Here is a 27,261-nt window from a genome sequence, read left to right as displayed (position 1 = left end):
TAATAATTACAGGGCCAAAAAAAAAAAAGCTTCTTTTTTTTTTTTTTTTTTTTTTTTTTTTTCCCCCGGTGGGTTTATTTTCTTTATTGCTTACTTTTAGAAATGAGATCACAGAGGTATGAATTGAGATAGCGTTTTTAATATGACTAAGCGTGCAGCTTATCCCGTTAAATCATTGAGTAATTTTTGTTCTCCAATAGGTTTTGGTTGATTGCATATTTGGAAGTGGTTCCAGAAAGTTCCAAGAAGATTAATAGACAACAAGTTTGGAAAGCATTCCTTTATATTTATGTCAGTTTTTCAAAAAATTGGAACATAAAGTTGAAGAAAGAAAATATGTGGTTGTTGCTTTGTCACTGGCGGATTGTAGCTTCAGCCCAAATTGTTGTCTGCAGGGTGTGCACACTGTCTGACCTGCTGTCACCTTTCTGTGAAATGGCACGTTTACCACAGAAAAATTAATTGTGAAGTTCCATTAGTAAGCTGAATGAGCCGAGCCCAGCACGTTGATGTTTGGGCAGCCATTCCTAATCTAGCGGCATCGGCCCCAAAAGCCCGCTGCTACAGTATGATTGACAGAGGTTGTCATAGTGACAGGGGCAGCAAGCTGGTCTCTATTGAGATTTTAGGTTTGGGGAGGGGAGAGGAGGACGTGTTGGTGTTGATTCAGATCAGTTTCAACCCTTCATCCCTTACACTCTGTCCCTCAATCACACCCCACCCCCACGCCCCCTTCCCTCTTCCCCCCCTACATCCTTTCCCTCCATCTACCCATCACCTGCCACCCCATGGGTGTAATACAGGCGGGCTCACTGGAGAGGAACGGGTTAAAGAGAGAGGCTGGCCTGCTTTCTGTCTCCCTCTCTTTCTGTGTGTGTGTGTGTGTGTGTTGAGGTTAAATACTCTCTTTGTGGTGTATGTGAGGCTGTGTGTTAGGAGGGGAGGGGAGGTGAGAGGGTGGGGGGGAGCAGATGGACAGCCTCTCTACTCTCTGTTGTATTGTGTCCACATCCACTCTTTCCCGCTTTCTCTCTTTATCTTTTTATCTGTCTCTCTTTCCATACTTTCCCCCCTCAGTCTTTTCTTCCCTTACGTCTTCCTCTTTTCAAACAACTCTTTCGCAGCACTCTTTTCTTCCTCTTCCTCCCTTTTTCACCCTCTGTTGCCTTGTAGCAGATGGCAGCATGGGGCAGCAGCAGCGGCGGCAGCAGCAGCAACAGAGCAGAAGCCAGAGTGTGAGCAAGAGAGGGGGAGAGGAGAAGGGGGTTGCAGCAAAAGGAGGAGAAAGGAGGTGGGGGTCAGGCATATGGAGAGCCTGGTTAAGGGGCCCCCTCAGAGGGAGTGTGTATGTGCGTGTGGTAGTGTGGTAGTGTGGTGAATAGAGGAGGGGGAGAGGCAGGATACAATAGGAGCCCATTAAGACAGCGATTTGACTCTAATAGACAGAGAAGGGGAGAGACAGACAGACAGATAAGAAGGCAAACATGTAAAATGGTGCAAACAGAGACATGGAAATGTTTTTGTTTTTCTTAGCAATTCATAGCAGCCTAAGAATCTGCTGTCAAAACTTTTATAAATTGAAGGTACTTTATTCATTCCACAGGAAACTTCTATGTCACAGCTGCTACACTTATACAAAAGTGTCACATTGCACAAGCACTAAACACTTCATTAATAAAACATGAGCACTTCTATGTACAGCATAATTAACAAAACATCAACATTAGCACAGTTGGCTTAATGTACTGTGCACAATATCCAAAGAAAAAGGGACTTCTCTCTGACTTATAATAACATCAAAGTTAGTCATGTTGCTCCATCAAATAGTAACAAGATTTAAAAAGATGTAAATAGAAGTTATATAAATGCTCACAAATGACTAATTCACAGAATAGATGCTTGCAGAGTTTAATAAAATGTATGAATGTAAACTTTGGCTCTGTAGTACAAATGTAGTAAATCATACTTAGCCCCCTGGTCATTTTATTTAAGTGTCAAAATTTTGAGTGTAAAATGTATGTGCCATGTAGTTCTGTCAAGATTTCTCAAAGTGTAAGCAGTGTCTCTGGCATGAATTGTCCCACAAATGCATATCATGTAAAAGATTCCAAAGTTATAGTCATGTGACTTTTCACCTGTCAGTGATGATGCATAATAACATGGATTTATTTACTTATGTGTATAAAGTAAACAGAGTATCTGTTTTGTAGGGAGTTATGAATGAGTGAACGGGGAGAGAAGACAACAGACGAGTACAAATTTTAATTTCCCCCACTTAAAAGGAATCTCTCCCTCCTATCATCTTCATAGCGGGCATCTATAACCAGGGGAGTCAATGAGCGAGCGGCATTGTGTCAGGGGACAGACCCACTCACACATTAACGGGATATGATGGGCTCCCCTTCTCTGTCTCCAGCTGACATCACACACATGCTGAACGTCCTCTCACACACAGCTCTTTGTCTGGGCACGCTGTGTGTGTGTTTGGAAGATGAATGTGTGTGTTTTAATGGATTGGGTCCTGGGTCAACCACTGCATCACTCCTCCAGACACACAGGGCCTCATGCACACACGAGCAAACACACAGACACACAGGTATCGGTCCGATGCCTTCACATGGGGGAGCGCACGCCGGCTAAAATGCATCCACTCTCTTTCTCTCTGTTTTACACACATACACAAACACACACAAATCATGTTGAGCAGTGATTGCAGTTAGAGCGAGTGTTTTCCTGGTTATCTGTCCAGTTCCCTGGACTTGCCAAATGTGGCTCTTAATCCATTTCACTATCTGTGGGGAGAGATAAGCCAGAGCTTTTCCAGGAGTCCAGGCCAGACTGTGTGTTGTTGTTGTTGTATGTGTGTGCGTGTGTGTGTGTGTGTGTATATTAGTGGGTGCATGCGAAAGACTGACGCTCAGACACACACTTATCTTGTCTTGACAGCCCCTCTGCTTGGTGGTCCTCCTGGCTATGTGTGTGTGTGTGTTGCTGCTTGGTGGTCTCCCAGCAGTGTTTGGGATTATTATGTGTTAGTCAAGTGTATTCACAAGGAAATTAATGCTGCCACAGTTGCCACGCCAAGAGTGTGCGCATGCAATGCGCACACATGTGTGTGTGAAATGGTTAGCCTTTTGATGTGAGCTTTTTTATCCCTGACTGAGATGGCGGTTGGTGACCTGAGGGACTTGATGAGATCATAAAATAGGAGCGTGTATGCAAGTGTGTATGTGTGTGTCAGTTTATGTGTGAAGCATCATGCTTTCCCACAGAGAGCAATCCTTGACTGATTTATGAATATGTATGAACATGAAATGATCACCTCTACCATGTCCCAACCAAACTGTCATATTGGACTTTTTCTGGTGTCTGTCATTGTGGTTAAAATAACCAGGCTTTTATTTTGGTGTGTGTGTGTGTGTGTGTGTGTGTGTGTGTGTGTGTGTGTGTGTGTGTGTGTGTGTGTGTGTGTGTGCCCTCAGTGTGCAGTCTTTGAGAGTATGAACTGGGAACGCTTTAAGGGGCGTTTCCCTGTAGTAGATGGGGGATGGGATATGTGAATGTGTGTGTGTGTGTGTGTGTGTGTGTGTGTGTGTGTGTGTGTGTGTGTGTGTGTGTGTGTGTGCCTGCATGCTGGGGAGGGGTGAGTGATTTAGCACCGCTGAAACACCAGCTGTCCATCTGTGTCTGACCCCCATACACACCCTGTGCACACTTGAAACGCACACCGACACCCACACTGACACACATACAAGTCTCTTTGCATCTAACCTTTGATCTGCTCTTGAGTATCTCTCAAATCTTAAGAAATTCCAGACAAAACACAATCTGTTTGTCTCTAATTCTCCGACCAAACAGACACAAACTTCCACACAGTCACACAGTTGTATTTCCATTACATTGACTTGCATTCATATTGTGTAGATGCACACAAACCCGAGACATGAACACTGCTTGCCTTAATCTCAAACCTGGTCCTCATGCTAAAATTTAATGATGTACATTCCATGAAGTCTCCACAAAGTGATGGTCTAAACTGATTTATGTCACCACAACATGAGTTGTAAGTACACACATACACATAAATATACACACTCTATACACACAATACACTAAGCAGGACTGCTCCCTAATCAGCTCTGCAGTAATGCTGGTGCTGCAGTGTATCCACAATGAATGACTCTGCAAGGTCACTCCTAGTGAGCACATGTGCATGCTCAGACACACACACACACACATGCACACATCCAGACACACACAGCCGTACAAAGGAGCGCTGGAGGCTGGCAGAAGAAGAGATGAACTTTGACCCTGCTGGACATTCAAAAGTCGAGGTGATAGCTAAACTCCGCAGTTGTGTGAGCCTCTGTGTGTGTGTGTGTGTGTGTGTGTGTGTGTGTGTGTGTGTGTGTGTGTGTGTGTGTGTGTGTGTGTGTGTGTGCGCGCGCGTGTGCGTGTGCGCGTGCGTGTGCACGCGCGCTGTATTGTTTGTTTGTGCGAGTGGGTCAGGGTTGAGACAACTGGAGTCTGGCCTTTGCTTTCTTACCCTCAAGGCTGGAGCTGGATTTGGGTGTCTCTGCGTGTGTGCATATGTTTGTGTTGACCATTTGGTTGGAACTGTAGCTAATTTCTCAATCAGACACACACATACCATCTTCTCAATCCGTCCCAAAGGTCAAACCCTTTTCATTCACTATTGTGTCCAGTCCAGCTGTTCCTCATCAGGCAGATGCAGGCGCACTATATTAGCCAGTCTAGCTCAAGGTACATTTTGATAAAGCAGACCTAAAGCAGCTACTTGCATTTGAGTGTTCGCATTTAAAGAAATGCCCGTGGAACATGAAGGCATTTTGTATTGTTAATATTGTACAAAAAGTCAAGATTCAGCTCTTAAAAACAATAATAATTGTTTCATGATGGCTTACAGCTGATGATCATTTTCACACTGATAAGAAATGAAAAAATAAATGGTACAAAGCATGATGAATGGAGACTTTTTGGCATAAAAAAAAGCAGAGTCAAGCACAGACTAGACTCTATAGAAAACATACCGGCCTGAATTCGTTTTTTGGACAGCGCTTTAATGTGACTCACTTAACTATGGGACGATCTGGAGGACAGCCATGTTTGATGTCCTCTGCGGTCATGAATGATGTTGAGTCACAGCATCATGTGTTCCCGGTGGCCGCTTTGTTAGTGTGGCTCCATCATGCCTCTGCCTCTGTGGTTTGGCAGTGTGTGTGTGTGTGTGTGTGTGTGTGTGTGTGTGTGTGTGTGTGTGTGTGTGTGTGTGTGTGTGTGTGTGTGTGTGTGTGTGTGTGTGTGTGTAAGGAAGAGAGTATTGGGTGGTTTTGAGAGGAGGTCCGGCAGGGATAGAGGATGATTTTTGGTGCAGGGAGAGAAGAAAAGTGGATGGGGGAGGGGGGAGAAAGAGGAAGGGGTGGGGAGGGGGGAGTCAAAGGAAAAGAGTATTGACTTTCACCGTGTCTCACTTTAAGTGTAAGTGTGTTTGTCAGTGAAATCTGATGGCCCCATCAGCTGTCTGGGACGTGCCTGTCAGAGGGTGTGGTGTGTGTGTGTGTGTATTTCTTTACAGTATGTATGTCTGAAATAAAAAGAGGCTTATACTGTGTAGCACTCAAAAATACAAACATCTTTCTATTTTCAGGCGCATTTCAATGAAAGAATTTGACCATGACTGGTGTTTATAACAACATTTTAAAATCATAAAAACATTTTTTATTTAACTGGTTTGAAAACATACTTTATATAGTTTTTTCATGCTGAAAACACATAATCATACAAATCATTAAAAAGTGTTTAAGCCAGTGCCTTTCAGACACTCTGGACTTTTTTCGTGTGTCATTCTGCCCAGTGCTTTTCATGTCTTTGTACGAGGCTTTGTAAAATAATCTCGCTGTAGTTCTGCTGTTTGTTTATGCTCGTTGTCTCTTAAGTATGGATGCAGACATGAATAAATGATATAAATGTGTCTGCCTGTCCTTCTGTCTGTGTCTGTCTCTTGGGGCGGCTCAGACTAAACAAACAGCTGTGTTTATGAAGCAGAGAAGAGCCACAAGGGTCTTCTGTTTGCTGGTCCATTTCAGCACACACAGACATACGCTCACTGGCGCACACAAATACACACTGGCGGATGCCCTGCGCTCCTCATCTTTTACCTGCCCTGCTCTGTTAAGTTTTTGACCTCTGGTGTTTTCTGCCCTACCCAGTTTCTCTCTCTCTCTCTCTCTGCCCCTCCGCTTGGTGTAATGCTGTTCACTCTCAGACCGAGAGGAATGCCACTCAATGTGACCTCTCACCTACAGCCAGGAGGGGTGCTGGTTTAGACAGGGAGCAAGGGGGCAGCTGCAGTCATGTGCCTGGGCCTAGAAGGAAACAGGCACACACATACACACAGGGCTAGGTTGTTAGATGAAATCCACACGCTCCAAATCTATCATAGATCTGTATGCTCTGATGCAGTTCTCGATGGGCTGCACGACTTCACCCACCTCTCGTTGTGACAGTCTGAGAAAGTGTGGGATGCTGATCTTTGGTTTGTGTGTGCCTGAGCGTGCATGTGTGGTGAAGGCAGGAGTGGAGTGCAGCCTCACACAAAGGCGTTATTGTTGGTGAGAGGAGGCCTGAGGGGAGGCAGGCAGTCTGATTGGTTAAGACTATTGTGTCTCACTTTGCCCATTTTTCCCTGTCACTGAGGATGTCATTACAGTGGCTCTCTAACTCTCTCTCTCTTACAAGCTGGGGATCATCTAAGGACTTGAAATATTTGCGGAAACATGTAGACCAAGCAATGACACTGTTACTTCACAGGCTTTAAACTTGGAGTGCGACACTAGAGTCATTCTTCAACACAACTTTGCAAGCAAAAACAGTTTTGCTCTTCAGTAGTGTTGCAACTCATTTCTTTCATTATTGATCAATCCCTTGATCATTAAGAAAAAATGTCGATCTCAATTTCCAAAAGCCCACTTCCAAAAGTCCAAAGATTTTTTTAAAGCTGTAGTGAGGGACTTTTTTTTGTATAAATTAATGTTACTTCCACGCCCTCCTTGTGAGTTCACACAATGCTGATCAAGCTTACTACCACTAGATACATATCTGTCTCTCTCTGTTTCACAGTATACAAAGTTTTTAAATCTAGTTTTTAACATTCATGCATTGGCTGTATAAGTGCATATTGGGCATGCACACCATAGACTTCAATTTCAACCTTATGTTAACTTTAATGGAAATAAGATAATTCTGTATGCTCTTACACTTTCTCAATGTAATTGGACCAAAACCCAAAATTTTATAGGTGCTTGTGACACTTAAACTCCACTGTTTTACAGGTAAACCCTGTCAACAGGGTTTTTGTAATTGCTCTCACTGGCCGGTAGGAGGAGACTTAAGTTACGCAGGCAGTTTACGGTGATGGGAAACCTTTGTTGCGCATCATTCCCCCATTGAACTCCCAACATTTCCCATCAGCTCTACAAAAATCTAACAAAAGTTAACGCAACTTCATTTTCAGTTGTTAGTGCATCATTTGGTAAAAGAGACACGGTTATTTAAGTTTTATTCTCCTAAATGGTATTGAAACAAACAGCTGATGTGGTTGCATATTGCCTCAGTAACCAGACAATGACAACATTAACATTGCGTTATTTTTGAGTAACTAATCAGTGCGTGGGGCTTTGCTGTTACAGACCACTGTTTGCCAGAGAGGAAGTATTTAATCTTAGCACAGCTTCTGTCTTGAATTACCTATCGTTCCACACAGGAAGTCATCCCTTAGGATTTAGAGGAACCCATTGGCTGTTAATTGTTTCCTGTTGCACAGAAGTGGTATGATTGGGTCATATGGTGCACAGAGTTACAGTGAACAGTGTCTGTATCGGTGTGTAATTTACTTCCCCCAACAGATGCAATGATTAAACTGCATTCTGTCAAGTCATGAAGCATCCAGGCCAGTATCAGACTCATTTTAGATAGTGTGCATATGTGTGGGGCCAGTCTCTTTGCTTGTGTATATTTTCTTTGTGCTGAGCATGTGTGCTGACTGAAATGTATCATGCTGTCAGTGGAAGTTCAGCCGTGTCCATAAAAGGAACAATTGGTACATAATTGCTGTAATAATCACTATGAAAAAAACTCTAATGTGGTTCTTAGTGCTATTCACAAGCAGGACACACATATGGCCGCGCACACCATTAATGCTAATAGCGGGGATTAGATGTACACTTTGTGTAGCATGTAAATGTGTCTGTCATTACTGAGTGGGTGAAAACCTCCAATTGCACCATAATAACATGCTTCGGTTCAGCCAATCATGGGCTTTTGTTCAAATTGAGTCATCTACTTGTGAGCGTGTCTGAAGAGAGTGTGACAAGGAGACTCTTTGGTGTTTCGCTGCTATCTTTAGGAGCACTCCAATCTGAAGGCTTACTGCTGTGGACATAGGAGGGAACATTTTACTTGAGACCTACCGCTGTGCCTTAAATCTGCCTTGTGCTGTACAGTTATCTAAAGGACGAATGAACTGTAGATCGAATGCTTGATCGTGCCCAGCAGGGAAGGTAAATAACAGTGTGTAGGAAAGAATATCCTGCAGAAAAAGTGTGTTTTTTTTGGCACCAATAAACAAGCCTATTTTTCCGACGTCTGTGGCTGTAGGCTGAACACATAGTTTGGCAATTGTAGCACTAGTCCAAGACTGGAAGTTTTGAATGGAGTCCAATTTCCAAACTTTCCCACCCAACTTTCCCAGAAGATGCTTTGTCTGGCACGGATGCCACCAGATCTAAGATAATAAAGCACTGGCTAAGGCAGAACATGCTGAGTGAAAACAGACATAAGGACACACATACACACAATTTTAGGCAGTGGGCCTGATCCCAGTGATCCATAAACTGTCCCACCTTGACAACCCCTCCTCTTTCCTCCCCTTTCTCCTCCCTCTTTTCTCTCCCCTGCTGTGGGTCTCCTCAGGCGCATGAATGGAAGTCTTTATTCCCGGGAGAACTGGTGGGAAGAACGAGAGAACGAGAAACAGGGATGAGGGGGTTGGCAGGGAGGGAGGGGGGAGGTCTGTGAGAGTGGCCACAAGATCAACACAGTGCCACAGCTCCTCTTTTCTCCTCCATCGCTTTTCCCTCCTTTTCTCTGCCCCCCCCCCCCACCACCTCCCCTGTCCCCCCAACGGCCGCTTTCTTCCCTGTTTTAAGTGCTGTGGATACAAAGCCCTGTTAGTATTCATGGTGTTTGTTTGCAGAGGAGCAGTGTGTGTCTGTCTGTGTCTCTCTCTCTCTCTGTGTGTGTGTGTGTGTGTGTGTGTGTGTGTGTGTGTGTGTGTGTGTGTGTGTGTGTGTGTGTGTGTGTGTGTGTGTGTGTGTGCAGAGCTGTCAGAAACACAGATCACAGAGAAGCAGCACTCTGAATGGAGCTGGAGAGAAGCGGGCAGAGGGGGGTGGGTGGGGGTGGGTGGGGGTGGTAGTTCCCACAGGAGGAGAATGGTCAGCTACAGAAAAGAGAAAAGAAGAAGAAAAGGATGAGGAGATAAGTAGTGGGGGCCGTGCACGAGACCACAGGGGCAGAGGGAGACAGCATTGGTGTCAAAACCAAGGGGAGTGTGTGTGACAAGGTGAGAGCGAGGAAAAAAAGAGAGGATCATATCAATCATAAGGTTTTGGAGGGAACTAGTTGTAAACGAGTCTAGGCACCTCTCCTTGTTTTTCTGCTGGTCCTCTTCTTCCCTCCCTCTCTGCCGCTCTCATTCTTTCAGTAACCCCCCCTCCCTGCCTCCCTCCCTCCCCTGTCTCCCTCTCTTTCCCTCTCTGTCTCTGTGCCGCTCTCTCTCTTTCTCTTTGTGTGTCTGTCTGGACAGCTGCCCAGTTCCATACACAGGGAAAAATGAAACACTCTAACCACTGGGCGTGCAGCCAAATAAAAGGCTGCGAAAAACTATTTGAAGGGCAGCATGTTTGTGTGCGTCTGTGCATGCGAGCATGGAGTTTGTGTATATGTTTGCGCCTGTGTATGTGTGTATGCTTGCTGGGTTGTGAGATTTGGGTGTGCCTGTTTAGGTTTCCCAGTATAATGGTGCAGCCAGGGTGCTCTGTGTGTATATGTGTGTGTGTGTGTGTGTGTGTGTGTGTGTGTGTGTGTGTGTGTGTGTGTGTGTGTGTGTGTGTGTGTGTGTGAGAGGTTCCACTCCTGAGTTTCAGCAGTGGAGAAAGGAGAAGCTGCAGGAGAGGGAAGGGACAGCAGGGGCCGTCACCTACCTCCCTTCATGTCAAACCAGGGGATACAGGAGTGCAATATTTTACATCCAGATTTCAGTTCACAATCGCCTGCTGAGTGTGATACAGACTCACACACACACACACATTTGTCAGTAAATATATGCTGACTCATTTGCAAAGTGCCTTTCAGTTGGGCGATTGCAGCACTTAGTCACATATTATCCATGACCTCCTCCACTGACTCTGACCTTATCTAATGGTTACATCACCACTGGAAAGGAATGTGCGGCTCCATATTGGCCTGCATTATGGTGTCTGGCAGTGTTTGTGTGACTGAATCCCTGTTGGTATAGTGCTGACCCAGAGGAAGACATCCTAGAAATGGTTGTTGACCTAGCTGTGAAATACTCCTAAACACAGAAGGGAGGGCCTCCAGGGAGGGAGAGTGCATCAAAAGGCAGAGTAAAGGTGGTGTGAGTCTGTTTTGCGCTGGTCTTTATCCTTATCTTTATTTGATCAGTGGGGACTCATGGAGGAAGGACTGTGTGGAAAAGGTTGAAGTATTACAGTTCTTGTGCTTGTGATCTCCGTAAGGGTCAGAGTCCATGCTTGCTTGTGCTGATCTCCTGACCGCTGCCCCCTGCTGCAGGCCAGCAGTAACACACGAAGATAACATGTATCAAAAACACAACATTCACCACATCAGAATCAATTTGCCAGGTACAGTGACGTTTTTCTGTGGCCTGATTGTAGCAGTGCAAACTTATGAGAACAGGGTTTTTACAGTGCTTGATAAGGACCTATATTATGGTGATAAAGGGGCCATGTAATACAGGCAAAAAGTGCACAACACAAATCAAAATGTTGAGTAATTATCAAATGAAAACCTGTCAAGTTATATGAGTGGCCAAGGTTGACACCGTCTGGAAGAGGCAAGGGCAATAAGGAGGTTGTTTTTTTTTTTTTATACTATGTTGACAACAACAACCATGGTAATACATCGTCCTCATGACCACTATTTATGTTTGCTTTTGTGGATATCAGACAGTGCATGTATTTTTCTTGGAAATGTTTCAGAGTATAAGAAGCACAGAGGAGGGGAGGATGGAGTAGAGGGTGGTAGAAGGGAGGAAACTAAGAACAAAAAGCTGAACTGGTGCCAACAACCCAGCCTCAACCGGAAAGGGGAAAGGGGGGGGCTCTCTATTTCTCTTTTTCTTCTCTTTTTCTCTCCTATCTCTAGGAAAGGTGTCCATGCCTTGTCTTTTTATTATTGCTCTGTGGTCTCTTTGTGGTCAGTGGGGAGGATGTATTTTTATGTGTGTGTGCATGTGTATGTCTGTCTGTCTCCCCCTAACCACCCCCATCTCCCTGCCGGTCTCTTTTTCTGTGCCCTCCTTTAACCTGAAACAGCAGGTATTCTAGGACAGGTTAAATGAGAAAGCAAGTGCGTATCAGGTGTCTGTCATCTTATCCCTCTGCGGACTCACAGCGTCTCTTCTCCAGTGTCGCCGTGTTCACACGCGCTTGCACGCACGTACACACATACACACACATACACACACATACACACACACACACACACACACACACACACACACACACACACACACACACACACACACACACACACACACCTCATAACTGAAAGGATACCATAGCAGTGTGTTCAGGAGATAAATGAGAGTGTGCACTTTGGCTTTGTGAATGCTACTCTGCGTCAATGTGTGTTTTTGTGTTTGTGAGTTTGGTAGCTTGTGTCTGGTCAATAAACAGCTTCTGTAACGAGGGTGGAAACAAAGTGAGTGTCACTACTTGACTAGTGACGGTGGACAGGAGAGTAGAAAGAGTGATAGAGGAGGTGAAGGCAGAACAGAACATTAGCAGGGTGAAAGATAGTAAAGATGAATAAGAGTACATTATACTGTATATGCTAGTAGTGTGTGTGTGTGTGTGTGTGTGTGTGTGTGTGTGTGTGTGTGTGTGTGTGTGTGTGTGTGTGCGTGTCTCAGCGTGCGTGTGTCTGTGTGGCATTTAGTGTTGCTATGTGTAGACTTAAGATTTTGAAAAGCCTTTGAAATGTGTGCATCTACTATATACAACTGTGAGTGTGTGCGTGTGCAGTTGCACGTTTGTGTGCACATGCTGAGAGGCAGGCCTGTGGTTAGGTTACATCTCCCTGCAGCGCAGCAGAACAGTGTCTTGTTGCGTCATACTGAGTCTGTTAATAACAGGCTAAACCACAAAGGCCATCCGCTGCTCTATTTCTCATCTTCCAGCAGAACTGATTATGCAGCAGTGATACATTAAGCAGGGTTTTGTTGTCTTATACAGTATATCAAGCTGTTGTATGTTCCATTTTACACTGACAAATGTAAAGTAGGCCCTCCGTAAAGGTTGACTACAGATTTGTGACGCTTCACCTGAAAAAAATGTGGATAAATTGTATCACAGTTTTTGTATGTATATTGCATGAGGCGTGTGGTTGCAAGTTATGGTTGTGAACAGTACAAGAGAGTTATCATCACAAAATATTGATGATATATAGTAAATAATTCTGGATCTAGGGCAGGGACTCAGCCGAGCTACTGTGGTAAATACTGTGTGTGTGTTCAGACACCCCCAACTCCATCCCCCCCAGCTCTCACAGCAGGCAACATCCTTGCCACAGGAATTTAATTGCTCTGTAAACAACCCTTTTGTTTTGTTGCACACTGTTTACTCATGCACACAAGATGTATTAAAATCTTCAGTTCTGCCTTGAAAAGAGAAGAACGACATATTAGAGCACAACAAATCACTGATTTGATATGTGCTGACAAAATGAAAATGTATGCAGTGCTGGATGTTGTGTAGATTGATGTTATGAAGGCAGGAAATAGAGTTGTCATAGTTTTATCATCACATTATCATTATCATATCATTTGTCTGTGCCTGCAGCTATATAAAGCGGCCTTGTGATTGCAGTTTGTGTGTAGTAACCAGTCTTTGTTTCTCTTTTCTGTTGTCACCAGACATACGAGCGCCAGTTCCGAATGCCAGAGCAGAAAGAGGAAGGCCTGCTGCAACTACTGGGAGATCACACTCTGCCCAAACACCAGCTTCGCAGCTCCCTTCTTCCTGCACAGACACTCCCACACACACAGCAAACACAGCACACCCTCACGCAAAAATTCCAACATGCTCATGCACACCAACACCAAATTAGTCCAGACTGGATCACGTCTACGGCAGCTTCTGCATCCCCAGCCCATCCTGCAGATTGTGAGCCAGCCAGAGATTTGGCAGGAGCCTGTAGAAACTCTTTGCTAGATCCAACCCAACCGTTCTCACGAACAGCGAGTCCCTCACCTCAGAGATCCCTGACTCCAGACCTGCAGCTGCCAGTGGTTACAGATGCCAGTATTCTCAACCTGACCTCTCTCAGCAGGTACAGTCCTTTTCCCTGTGTGGTGGATCTTATCATGAGCTAAACAGGATCACTACAACAAAACTCAACACAACTGTACACTACCACTTGGGTATGGGGAAAGCTGAAACAATGGAGCATAATATGTGCCTACATCACAATGTTACATTTTTGTGTGTTTAATCTTATTGGCTTCACTAAGGAAAATTTAAAGAATGATAAAGTGAAAATGTAACATCCTTTGTTAACATACACACACAGTGATTAAATTATTCTGGAACACAAGTTTAAAATTTTATTTTTTTATTATGGAATTATATCATGAGAGTCCTTTTGTGAGACTCGCTCCTATGTTTGTTAACACAGACATAGTTAATGTTCATAATGGTACTGATTGTATAGTATTGGTGAAATTGTGTCTCTCTCCTTCTTTTTCGCTCTGTATAATTATTTCTCTGTATATTTCTCTCCAGGGGGAGGGGTTTGCAAGAGGTCAGTGAACAGCTCTTTGGGAACATCAAGAGGAAGTACGGCAGGAAGGACTCCCAGAGGATGCTCTGTAATCCCCACAGTGCTGATACACATTGGGGAAGACAGACAGAGAAAGGATCGGAGAGCCCGATTAATTCAGAGGAGAGGCAAAAATACAGGCAAGAGGAGACTGCTGAGAGGTTCCATGAAGAAAGAGAGGAGAGGAGAAAAGGGGAAAGGGAGCGAACATTTGCTGGGAGGAAAGGAGATGAAGAAGACAGAGGGATGTCCGTGCTGGCAGAGGAAGGGAAAGGACGAAAGAGGCGGAGGAGGCCTTCTTTTGACGAGTCATTTTCTGTAGTGGAGCAATCACAGCAACGGACTTTGGACTCTGATACTACCGAGAAGCACCAGCCTGGGCCCCCAGAACCCAAAGTAGCACATAAGATAGAGATTCACAAAAATGATTCTCGACTCACAAGTCAGGCTGATGTTGGTGGAGAGAGGATGGAAAAAGCAGACAGAGCAGATAAAGGCGATAAAAGAGAAAAAGGTGAGAGGGTAGAGAGGGCAGAAAGAGGAGAGACAGTGACAAGTGGGCCTGACCAAGAGTCAGATTTGAGTGTAAACAGGATAAAAAAGAACCCTGTAGGTCGTCCAAAACTCGGACCAGACACCCTTAAACTCAGAGAGCCTATTCACAATCACATCAACAAACCCAATCTCAGCATGAACCCCAGACTCCTGAACCAGAACCTCAGCCCCAACCCCAGAGCTAGCATCAGTCCTATCCCCAGCCCTAAACCCAGGGCTAACATCAGCCCAAGTCCAAGCCCTAGACCCAGGGCGGACCTGAGTCCTAGCCCTAGCCACAGCACCAGCTCCACAGCCAGCTCCAGACCAACCAAGGCCAATGACAGATGGTCCTACCTGAAAGCTAAAAGCCATGCCAGCCTCACATCACCCCAGAGAGACAGCCTGGGTAGTCCTTTGACCTTAGCTGACCCACCTTCCGCTTTCCCCATCACCCCCTCTAGCCCGCTCTACACCAACACTGACAGCCTAACTGTCCACACTCCCATTAAGAGGAAACGAGGACGCCCCAAGAAACAGCCCCTCCTAACAGTGGAGACCATTCATGAGGGCACCTCCACGTCACCTCCAAGCCCACTGGCACAGGAAACCACTGTAGGGCTAAACCGTAGGAGGAAGACACACACACTAAACACATTAGTGCAAATGACCTCCACAACAACTAACGCCAATTCTAACAGTCTGAAACTGAAGCGTGGCAGGGGCCATTCCAGACCAGTGAATAAGATGAAGCTTGGGAAAATGCAGAGCATCCTCAATGAAATCCTTTCAGGATCCAGTCAGAATGGCTCTCTAGGGCTGAAGTCCTCTTCTGCCCCTGTTACCTCAGCTATGAGTGCCATGGCGTCCACCATTGAGGCTCGGTTGGGGAAACAGATAAATGTCAGCAAGAGAGGAACCATCTACATCGGTAAGAAGAGAGGACGGAAACCCAGAGCAGAAACCCAAGGCTCAAACCCTCCCAAAACCACTAGGGACAAGCCACCAATGTCTATCTCAACATCAAGTCTCTACGAGAGCCCCGTAGTGCCTTCCACCACATCATCTCCCAGCTCCAGTGCTACATCCATAAGAGCCACCCACTCTGATGCCACTATGCCCAGTTTGCAGCCCATCTCAGCCCTGCCCTCCAAACCACCAAGCCGGAGCTTTCTCTCTGGGGGATGGAAGCTGTCTCCTCCACGACTTCTGGCTAATTCACCTTCCCACCTGTCAGAGGGGGCATCAGTGAAGGAGGTGACCCTGTCCCCCATCAGCGAGTCCCATAGTGAGGAGACCATTCCCAGTGACAGTGGGATTGGGACAGACAACAACAGCACCTCAGATCAAACTGAGAAGGGTCATGCCTCTCGACGCAGGTGCAGTACACTATACTTATACTTTGATTTATAGGTGTTTGTAGTTATAATGTGTATATAATGGAATGTCATTTTATGTTGTGTTCACACAGGTACTCCTTTGATCTGTGTGGGTTTGAGGCAGCAGAGGCAGCAGCTCTGGAGGCATCCAACAGGGGCAGCAGAGCACGCTGTGAACGGCAAGTTACTGCTGTCGATAGCTTTCTGTCACAGCAGGAAAAGAAGCAAAAACATCATCGGCGGAAAAGGAAGTGCCTACAGAGCCGGGATCATCTTCACTTTCTCTCTGAACTGGAGGAGGTTAGAAACAATAAAATAAATCCTGTGTATAATCTTTCACCAAACACGATAATGTTCACGTGTATAATGTGTTTTTCTAAATACTTCCTCTTTTCAACCTCCCTGTAGGTTGTGGTAAAGCTCCAGCAGCTACGAGTGTCTCACAGACGATACACCTGCTACCCACAGCATCCATATCCTTCCATTTTCCGCCTCAACTTCCATCATTACTACCCTATTACCTACGACTCCTACCCCTATGACTCCAGCTCATACCTCCGCAGGAGTGCCGATCTTAAGGCAAAGAGGAGACGTGGCCGTCCAGCCAAAGCCAGCGAGCCAATCACAACAAAGCTGCCTTTTGTTCAAGGATATGGTTATCCGCTGGCAGGGGGGAATTACTATGCAGCACCGTATGCGATGCCTTACGCAACTCCTCTGAGTCTGGGCTACTTTCCCCCTGCTCCCCAATTTTACTTGCCCCACCACTCACTAGGACCTGCACCTCCATCTCCCTTCATGAGGCCTGCTGTCCCCCCTCCCAAGGCTTTCCACTCCAGTGGACACTCAAAACTCCAGCCTGGGGCCAAGCTCCGCAGCGCTAGTGGGTCACTCCAGGGGCCCACTGTAAGAGGAGAGGGCCTGGGCGGTGGCAGCGCAGGTGGTCTTGCAGGGGTTCGTCTCCATAAGAGGAAGCACAAGCATAAACATAAGCACAAGGATGAACCCCTCCTTTCACCACGAGACCGGCAGGAGTTGGGTGGACTCTTTAGTGGAGCTAAGACCAATGCACGCCTCAGCATGCTGAACGAGAGGAGGGACTTGGCCAGTCAGGGTCCCTCAAAGCATCTGGAGAAGCAGAGGGGCAATGCTAGAGGCTCAACCCTGGGATCCAGCTTAGGGATTTTTGAGTCGGACCAGCTGTCTACACACACTCTTGCTGACAGTCAGTTCCATTCCCATCAGACTGGACAGCCAAGAAAGAGTTTCATGAACAGCTACAGTAGCCAATCACAGCAGCTGGAGTCAGCTTCTGACCTCTTTTTGGGGTCACGGGAGGACGAGTGTGGTGGGCAGAGCAGGAGGACGAGGCTCACTGTGTTTGGAGATCAGGGCTTAATGTCATTCCAAACTGCCAGGCAGGAGCCAGGACCAATGAACAAGTGTCCCGATCCATCCCTCACTGGTAAGAACCACTTAAATCAGGTTTAACTTTTTTGTTTTTGTTTTACCATACTATGTATTCACAAGAGAGTGCACTGTCCCTTTGTCATGATCATAAACCATGACAGCAGGAGTTGTTTTTTTCTTTTGACAACGGCGGCATAGTAAAATGCATTGCTTACTTTGATGATGTGTTGGAGGTTTGAGGTTAGCCTGAACTGCAGTTGATCATGTTGTTTGCTTGTTGTAACCAGTTCACTTCTGGCGAGACATACTGAAGATATCACAAAATGAATCTATCCATGGTCCACCAGTGGAAAGGTTCTGACGTGAAATATTGACAAGCATTCAGCTAACATTGACAGCAACTGACCTCATAACATTACAGTACTCTTTACATAAAACAGTGAGACTTCTGTCTGTCAGAGAATAGTAGGAACAGGAATGTATGAGTGAAACAAAACTTTTCGGATCGTGTCTTTGGTCACACAGCAGACAAAAACACCAACTGAAAACTTGGTGATTTATAATGTGACCTTTTTTTAACCACAGATTTAGCCAATGACTTTACCATGTTGACATAGTTTGGATGAGCAGGGTGTCCCTGCTATGAGGGAAACACTGTATGTGCATACAGTATAATAAATCACAATATACTGTCCTGTGGCTAATGGGTCTGACACATAGCAGTAAAAAAAAAAGAGACACAAGCCAGTAATATAGAATGTTAAGCTGCCAAGGTTGCAGACCTGTTAACACAGCTAAATTAGGAGCAAGCTTGCAAAAATAATTGCTTATATATCATATATTATTCTGTTCCTGAGTGATAATGGATTTCTGTTATTTGTTGGCTTTATCACATTTAGTCAGATTTAGTAGGGTTTTCCCCATTTTAAATGTATATGCCATAATACTTGTCAAGGTGATTCCTATTTATAAATATGCTATGCACAGCATTACCAGGACTTAGAGCAGACAAAGAAGCAGGGTAGCCCCAAATTCTCACTACCAGCATAATGTGTATTTTGGTACATTCTGTATTCTGCTGTCTTTGAGCACATCTGGCTAGGGATAAAGAGAACGTAATGCATGGATGGAGACGACTATAATTCACCAATCTCTCCTTCCTCCCCACCCTCCCTCCCTTCCCTCTCTCCTGCCAATGCCTTTGCCAGAGATATATTATTCACACAGTGTGATTTATTTTCTACAGACACGCCGTAAAAGGCCCTTGCCTGTGTTAAAAGAGCTGGCTGGCCGCCAGGGGTTTAATGACTGGGGCCTAGTCCAGTGGCGGGGAGGAGAAGCCAGGGGCTCAGTTAGAATACACCCCCTACCCCAGGGGATCCAGGACGGATGACTCATATACACACTACACCCCCCCCCCCCCGCCCCACCTAACACACACACACACACACACACACACACACACCACCACCACCACTCCACCCCTCAACCCCCCCCCCCCCACACACACACACACCACACCACCACTACCCTCCCAACCCCCCGCCCTTTTTACATTATCCCTTCAGTGTTGTTATATACCTCTTCAACCCTTTATGTCCTTCCCTTCCCTTTTGCTGCTTCTGCAGTTCTTGCCCTTGCCTTCCTCCTTTGCCTCTCTCTCACAGTTCTCACATCCATATGCAGATTTCCCCTCCTTCCTCTGCCTCTTCCTCCCTCTCCCCCTCTATCTCTCTTTCTCTCTTCCCTTTCTTTTTCTGCTTTTTCCCTTGTCTCCCCTCCCCCTCATTCCCCCACTACCCCCTCTATTCCCCATTCCCCCTGCCCCTCCTGTAGCATGACTTACTGCTTCACTTCACAGCTTTAGCCCAATTAAAACACAGGCACGTGTGTATACGAATGCTTGCCACACACACAGGTACACACACAGATAGATAGATCCCCATCCACAAGCTGATACAGATGCAACATTCATATTATTATCTGACCATGCAACTATGAGTTTATAGATCATCAACACTTTTATTTTTTATGCATGTGTGTGTGTGTATGTTGTGTGTTTGTGTCTTCACTAATCAGCAGGTCTCACTGCAGCTGACAGCAATTTGGGTATTGGGTATTTGCATAAAAGCAGATCATCTTCTACTGAATTAATGACAGCAATTTTCTTTGTGTGGAGTCAAGTCAAATTTTATTTATACAGCTCAATATAAAAAAATAAAAAAATCACAAATTTGTGTAATTTGATATTGAGGAGGTGTGATATAACCCACTTCTTTGATGGCTAAGGAAAAGAAAACTTCCCCCAAAAAATTTAAAAAAAAAAATCTTGAGAAGGGCAACAGAGGAGAGATCCCTATTTTCCAGGATGAGCAGACACAGGATAGTGAAAAATACAGTAACATCAGGATGACAGAAATTATAGATACAGTCGACAGGAAACATATGAAGAGTAGATTTGGTGGGACGTCAAGCAACTTCTAGATGCCATGAAACAGATAGAAATGCACAATCTGTTCTCCTTGATGAAGAACTAGAAAGAGGACAGGCTACACAAACCTACAAGAGACAGAACATTAGCACACATATCAAAGAAACGAGCACAAAGAAGGAGAGGGAAACACGGACAGCATGCACACATGGGGCAGAGAGAGATAAGAGGAAAAGCTGCATCTCCTGGAGGATGAAGATCAAGATCCAAAACATCTGGAATGAGGCACCGGCAGCCACAGGAGAGATCCCGTGACAGGCGATGGGTCCAGCACAGAGAACAAGTCACATGACTTGTTCAAACACATGCATGCACTTTCAGCCAGAGAAACACTCACTAAATGACATACATCAGGGATCACTTCATGCTGTCAGAAACCTGGTCTCGGCCACAGCACGAGCGCTGGAGGAGTGAGCATGTATCTCAGCATTGCTGTGACTTCCTATTCCACAGAGAAACAGGTCCTCACTGCTATACGGCCCCTCACGCTGCTGAAGGTCACCGGTTTTATGTTCCGTGTATGGGGCTCATAAATTTCTGCTACTTTGTAGTGTGTGTGTGTGTGTGTGTGTGTGTGTGTGTGTGTGTGTGTGTGTGTGTGTGTGTGCGCGCGTGTGCGTGTGCGTGCGTGTGTGTGTGTGTGTGTGAGCAGAGCGTGTGTTCACTTCTGTGCAGCTCATAAACTACTGCTACTTAGTACTTTCTGCATTAACTAATTTCTCTGTCTGCCCTGAATTCTTGAGCAACAACAGAGTGATGTTCTTCTGAGTTTTAAATGGAGGGTAGTCGAGACTCTCTGTATCTTCTCTTACTCTTAATTCATTAGCAAACAGCTCGACATTGCGCTCGACAATCTTAAAACTCTTTTCAATTCAACATTCCCGTTGGGTAACATTCCCGCACATATATTCTGTATCTGCTTTTTTTTTTATTGAAGCTTTGCAAGGCTTTGAAAAACAAGAGTGAAATATTAAAACCCCGCATGCCGTATTTTATCAAATGTTTTCACTGCCATCACTTTTTACACATTTTCAAGCAATCTGACCTGCCATATTTGATGTATAAAATTGAGAGCTGCTTTGGCTTAATGTTGTCATCAAGTGTGAGAGCACTGCAGAAACCTGCTACTCTGTATCAGTGGGATCCTGGAGGAAAAGGAAGAAAGGACATGGTTGAGGAATCCAGGAATAGGAGTAAAAGCTCAAGAAAGACACCAAGCATGTTGTATGCACACTGCTTGGGGACTGGTGACTGATTGTGCTTTTCCTCCATTTTGGCTGTGGCTCAGTCCGAGCCCCGGGAACATTGCCCAGACAGGGAGAGGAGGGAGGATGGGGGAGAGGGGTGGAGGGGTGGAGGGGGACTAAGAAATGGAACAGAGATGGGAAACAAAAAGAATGACAGAGACACACCAAGATGAGGAAGCGGTTTCTGAAATAAAGACGGAAATGAAATGGTGCAGCGTTACCCGTTTAATTGAAAATTAGAGAGTAGCTTATTGCCGCCCGTGAAGAGTAGAGGGGAAAAGAGAATGAGAGTGATGGGGAAAGGGGGAAGGAGAAAGGATAGAACAGCATGTAAAGGGCATACTGCCCAGTTCACCAGTGTGAAGGAAACAATATGGCTCCAGTTTCTTCTGCTCAGCCATTCTGAACTGCTGAATTCATTATTTGTGCATGTTGGGAATGTGCATGTATGCGTACGTGTGTTTTTGTATTTGTGTCTGTGTGAGTATGTGCATGCGGATAAGTGTGTCAATATGTGTATTTGTATTGGTGTGTGTGGATGTGTTTGGCTTTTTGGCAGCCTGTGCTCCAGATGCACTGGGTTGTTATTGTGTAGCGGCATATTAAATGGTTGAAGGAGACATTTCTGTGGGTTTCCTGCTAGCAGAATAGGATCTCCTCCTATCCCCTCTCCGCTCTGCTCTCTAGTAGACAATTACAGGATAGGATCTGCTCTCCTGGCTCAGCTGGGCTTTGAAAAGCTTACATGAATATCTCAAAATTAGCAGGAAGTTCTTGAACAAAAAAAGACATTCTCTCCATGAGCTAAATTGGCATGATGTCTTTCCTCATCTTTCCAAGGTTGTTCATTTTGACTGACACGCTAGCATTAAAGCTCCTTTCTCTTTATATACCTGCTATTTATTTACCTCACTCACTCTCACTCTCTCCTCTTGCAGGTGTTCCCAGTAAGCGGAGGTATAAACGTCGTGAAGTGGAACAGATTCAGAAGGACGTTAGGAGGATGCATTCTTTGAACTTTGAGCATGTGCAGAAGATCCTCCGTGCCAAGCGCCTGCAGCGACAAGCCAAAACAGGAAACAACGTCATCAAAAGACGGCCCGGACGGCCCCGAAAACAACCCCTAGAGGAATCAGAGCCGACCAACAGGAGGGAGGAAGATTGGGTCGATGGTCGAGGTTTGGACATGTTGGCCAGTAGGAGAGGTGATGGGAGGACTCTGGGGATGCCTGTCCTGGAGAGGTGCGATAACCTGCCAGGAAGGCAGAGCCTCAGGCCGAGCTTGATCCCCGAGCCTCTGGAGTTCTCCAATCACGACTCCATCTCAGCGACTATTGAGACCGTGGTGCATCAAGCGCGGTCTGTGCCGCCGCTGGCGAAAGGTGGGAAACGCAGAGGCAGGGGCCACAGCAGGGACGAATTATGGGCTCCCACCAGTCAATAGACCTGCCGCAGAAAGCAGCTCCAGGACCGAATGAAGAGCAGTTCACATCAGATGCAGTGCCCTTAATTTTAGGACTCCTTGGTGCACTTTGACTTGTTTCGCCTCTCTACTTTGTTATGAGGAACAGTGGGTTAGTGGTGGAGAAGGAGGGATCACTTTCGGTGCCATCCCTTGGTTTGCTAAACCCAACCAGACATGGGCCTTTCAAAGATTCATTGGACCTTTATTTACAATGGCACTATATGGTACTATTTGATACTGAATCTGATGCTATAAAAGTGTGTGGTACTTATGATAGTGTAGGATATTATGTGATTCTTTATGTATCTGATACAGTGATGTGTATGGTACTTTATGATACTGTATCTGAATGTGGCTTTAGCCATATATTTACCAGCAAGGGGAGGGAGAATGGTTAATATAAAACTGTGCAGCTCTGCTTAATTTTGCCTTTCTGAAGAAGCTTGTCAAAGACGTGGGATATTACATCTTATGCCACCTTACCCTCTCACTTATAGCATCCCAATTGGTTGTTTTTTTTGTCCTCACCCATCTGTACCTCCCTAGTTTTCTTGCTCTTACTAAGAAGTAACTGATACTTCCTGGCAGCTCCCCACCCGTGGTCCCCCTCCCTGCCTGACACCCTGATTCTTTAGCTGATTTCATCTCACTTTGTCCTCCCATCCACTCCTACTAATGTTTTACATCTCCGATCGCTTGAGCTCCCTCAATCTACCCCCCGTGTCGTTTATTTCTCCTGCCCTGCTCAGGCCTCTCCTGGGCAGTGACATAAAGGCAATATGGTGGATGAGGCTGTCCCAGACTGTACATATAAACAAAGTCCACTGTTGCCTGCCTTGTACAATGGGAAACCAGCTCATAGATTTGTACTGGCATACAGTATATTAAATAGAATTGTTGTACCATAGACAATGAAAGTGTGTATTGTTTTATAACCAAAAACAGACATGGGTGTGACTCAAGACAAGTTTGTTTTCAGACAGAAAGAACCACATGTATTCATTCATACACATACATTATTGTGTTTATATCCAGGGGGCATTGCGTACAGGAGGAATATCAGGAGTGTTTTTTGGTAAACCTTAAAATTGGTTTAATGCACTATTAAAAACCATACACTTGCATCAATCAAATGCAGCACTTACATGCTTGTTTCAGCCTTATGTTTTGGCATTCGATGGTGTGGCTATCCATTCCAGAGAGCATGCATTATTTTAATCAATTTGTATATGCAGGCTGCGCAGCCAAAAGCGTCAAACCGGAGCCCGAATCTGAGTGGCGATTGAACAGTTCAGCTGAAGAGGGCTCACAGTCAGTGTTTTGAAAAGCTAATCCCAGTCTTTCTTACTTAACATGATTTTCAGTCCATATCCTTGGAAATATTTTTGGAAATTAAATCCAGTATTTAGATTTAGAAACCAAAGTCTCAGTATTCCGTGTATTATTTAAAAGTATCTAAATCAGAGTTTGACAAACTCTCCACCATGTTGGCACCAATGTAAAGCATTCCTATGTGCACTGTAGAATGTAGCCATCTTGGATTTTTGTGTCAATATGTTAAGCTTTTGTTAAACTCTATCTACAGTATCTGTGGCTTTGGGTAGTGGTTGGTATTTTCTCAAATAAGTATTTCAGAATATAAGCAATGGATCAGTCTTTCTTTGGCGAGTTTGTTGAAGTTTTGTTTCAGGAGAATCTGGTTTCTTTGGGTGGGGGTGGGATTCTCAGTTGCAGCAGTTCAACTTGTGCCTTATGTTTCTTTCTCTCACCAATTGCATTTGACCTGAGGAATATGAAGTGGCAAAGAGTGCCCCAGAAAGTGACCCATAATATTCATGATTGTGCATATGACACACGTGTCTTAGTCATCAGAACCCCGACACTGCCTGTGTCCCTTCACAGCTTCCATAGTCAGCATCCTCTGTCACCAGGCGCCGAGTCTGTCGCTGGACTTCCTCCTAGTTTTCTGACCCATGTCATCACAACAGAGCTAGAAGGGCTGGACTGGTGAAGATATTATCTTATTGTATTAAACACACATCATATACTGACCTTCATACCGCTGTAGCAGCAGCGGCAGAAACAGAGAGGTCCATTGTATCAGATGTGTTTCTATCCCGTGATTGTGATTTTACTCAATGTCTTAGATGTATAATTGAAGATCACGTCTCTGCCCAGTATTTAATGAGTTATTTACAACCTATAACTGGTTATATACTTGGCAAAGGAGGAACAGAGGAGGTTGTCATGGAAACCACATTCTCGTACATTGTTGTTTGCTATGCATCAGGCCATGCCTGGCAATGACCTTAAGAGGAATTTCTGTTCTGGGTCCACCCTTCGACAAAGAGAAATAAGTGGTCTTATTTACTGAATAAAATGAATTCATGTAACAAGAATTGTGAATAATACCAGTAATAAGTTGTAATAAGTTGTGCAGAAAGTGACTATCATTTCATGAAAACTATAGTTACTGCAAGCTCTATGCAGTACAGCCTTAACCAGATGTAAAACTACAGTATTAATGTGTTTGTTGTAAATAGTGTTAGTATGTCCATCCTGCATGGATACCGGTTGGGCTCAGCTATGCTGGGACTGTCTCCTAACACCACAGTAGACCTTCTCTCTCTATCAAGACTGCTCAAGACCCAAGAAAAGATACACAAATGACTTCCCTAACAGATTTCCATGTTTGACAAATTTTACTGTACGTTGATGATCATCGTTCCAGCCCGTTAAATTACAAAAAACCCTCAAATAATTTGCCTTACCACACTTGTAAACGTTCTTGGAGGATACAAGCCCCACTGTAGTGCACTCGACCAAAAATAGGAATCCCGGCTGACTTGTAGCTACTTTGCCTGCAGCCAGTTGGGGCAGTGCTGTAGCATGAAGAGTATAAGCAAGAGGGTTGTGTATTGGGGGAGTTCTCAGAGGAAATAGCCAAAAATACACTCGTCCTAACGTTAGTGTGCTTAACCTTGCTTTGCTAAATGACTTTTGGTGGGTCTGCAGTCTGTTGTGGTGAAGATGAGGTCTAGATATGTGGGCCATGAGGTGTAGAGACTACACCTTTGGCAGCTTACTCCTCCGTATTATGGTCAGTCTGATGCTAGAGTTAAAGACCCCAGGTGTTGTCTGTCCTGTCTGTCTCTCCTACCAGCCAATGCTCCGGTGCCTTCTAACACTGACAAGTATTGTCCTTATCCAGAGCTTTCACTCTACACAGAGACTGCAGAGGGGATGTGGTTGTGAATAGGGTTCAAGGTCACTGTTGTTGTAATGTATTTAGCAGCCAATCTGGACCAGTGGCTACAGAAGGCCCCTAAACACTGATGTAAGGATCTTTTACCTTGTCTTTGGGTCACGCACCAAGGGCAGCGCAGCAGTGTTTGATCTTACTGTACATTAGTGGTTGGGATGTATTCACTGTAGTCCACATTTACCACTTCAATACAGCAACTAGGATGAGAGATAATGGCACCTAAATTTTGATCACTCCCTCATTCCCTATGTAGCTTGCTGTGCTGAGTGTCCTACACATGGAGTGAGGGGTGGTGTGAAACAGAGCCTCATAAATGTACATGTAGTCATCCTCCCAGCATATGTTACTGTTCTAAGCTATAATGTTGTTCAAAGCTGAAAGTGCAGATGAAGCATTGAGAAAACCAATAAATGTACTTCTTTAGAGCACAAAGTGAGCTCTTCTAACAGTGTGGGCATATTTTAGTTTGTATACATAGTGTATTTGAACCTTTTTCTAGAGTGGGTTTCCTTTATTTGCATGCTCAACCTGATTGTATGCATAAATATTTTAGACAAGCCGAAAGTTGAATTTCAATTGAATTTGAAGCAAGACTTGTACATTGTTTGATATGTTTCTTTTTGTAATGAATTTTTTAATTCATGAAGCATTTTTGTACATTGTATGAATATTAAAAACTGCAAATATTTGACATATAGAGTAAATACTAGATGCGCATGCATATGCATATATCCTTCACAGTATGTATGTGTAAATGTACACATATATTTTGTATTTGCATTTGCTGGCATACAGATATATGTCTTAAGCACATATATACATGTAATATATATGTATATCCATGTCTGCTGGCATGCTTTTGGTCATGTTTATCTTTCATGATCTTGTAGGTTCTTTTTTTTTATTTCTCTTTCCTCAAAAAGAAAGGCTCATTCTTTTGCTACCCTTCTGTTGGCTGGCAGTGTTGAGCACTTATTAAGAAGAACTACAGTTGAAGTTGTTCATGTTATCCATTGTGTGAAATAATAAATGACTTTATTGACAGCTGACAGCAGCATGTGTTTTCTTCTTTCTGGTTAAGATTGAATTTTGATATTCTGAATCCTTAAAAACTGCTCGGTCACATGCCGAGATGAGGCTGGGAAGTTATTTTGAAGTTATTATAATAGCCAGTTGAGACTTTGCGTGTATGAGAGTGTGTGCAGCATGCATGTAAGGGAGCGAGATGACAGGATTGCTCGCTGCACTGTTGGTGCTGAATGTCGGAGATGGTCTCAGTAAATGAGTACTACTCCACAATGTGTGTG

General features: G+C 44.8%; 1 protein-coding gene across 3 annotated transcripts in view; it reads left to right on the top strand.

Annotated features, from left to right (window-relative positions):
• The window catches only part of setbp1 (SET binding protein 1), a 37,597-nt gene extending 10,596 nt beyond the window's left edge, over nucleotides 1-27,001 (top strand). For all 3 annotated transcript variants that reach the window (XM_069139163.1, XM_069139164.1, XM_069139165.1), the window contains 5 exons: nucleotides 13,259-13,674; nucleotides 14,127-16,076; nucleotides 16,169-16,376; nucleotides 16,485-17,541; nucleotides 22,163-27,001. In XM_069139163.1, coding sequence (XP_068995264.1) covers nucleotides 13,259-13,674; nucleotides 14,127-16,076; nucleotides 16,169-16,376; nucleotides 16,485-17,541; nucleotides 22,163-22,668 — 4,137 coding nt within the window. In that variant the 3' untranslated portion in view covers nucleotides 22,669-27,001. The remainder of the gene's footprint in view (nucleotides 1-13,258; nucleotides 13,675-14,126; nucleotides 16,077-16,168; nucleotides 16,377-16,484; nucleotides 17,542-22,162) is intronic.
• Nucleotides 27,002-27,261: the final 260 nt, after the last annotated feature.

The sequence above is a fragment of the Embiotoca jacksoni genome, unplaced genomic scaffold (genome assembly GCF_022577435.1).
Source record: "Embiotoca jacksoni isolate LCO1_2020_lvr unplaced genomic scaffold, fEmbJac1.0.p SCAF_8, whole genome shotgun sequence".
In the NCBI taxonomy this organism is placed as follows: Eukaryota; Metazoa; Chordata; class Actinopteri; family Embiotocidae; genus Embiotoca; species Embiotoca jacksoni.
The sequence above is the reverse complement of the archived record's forward strand: the minus strand, read 5'-3'. Positions and strand labels throughout refer to the sequence as shown.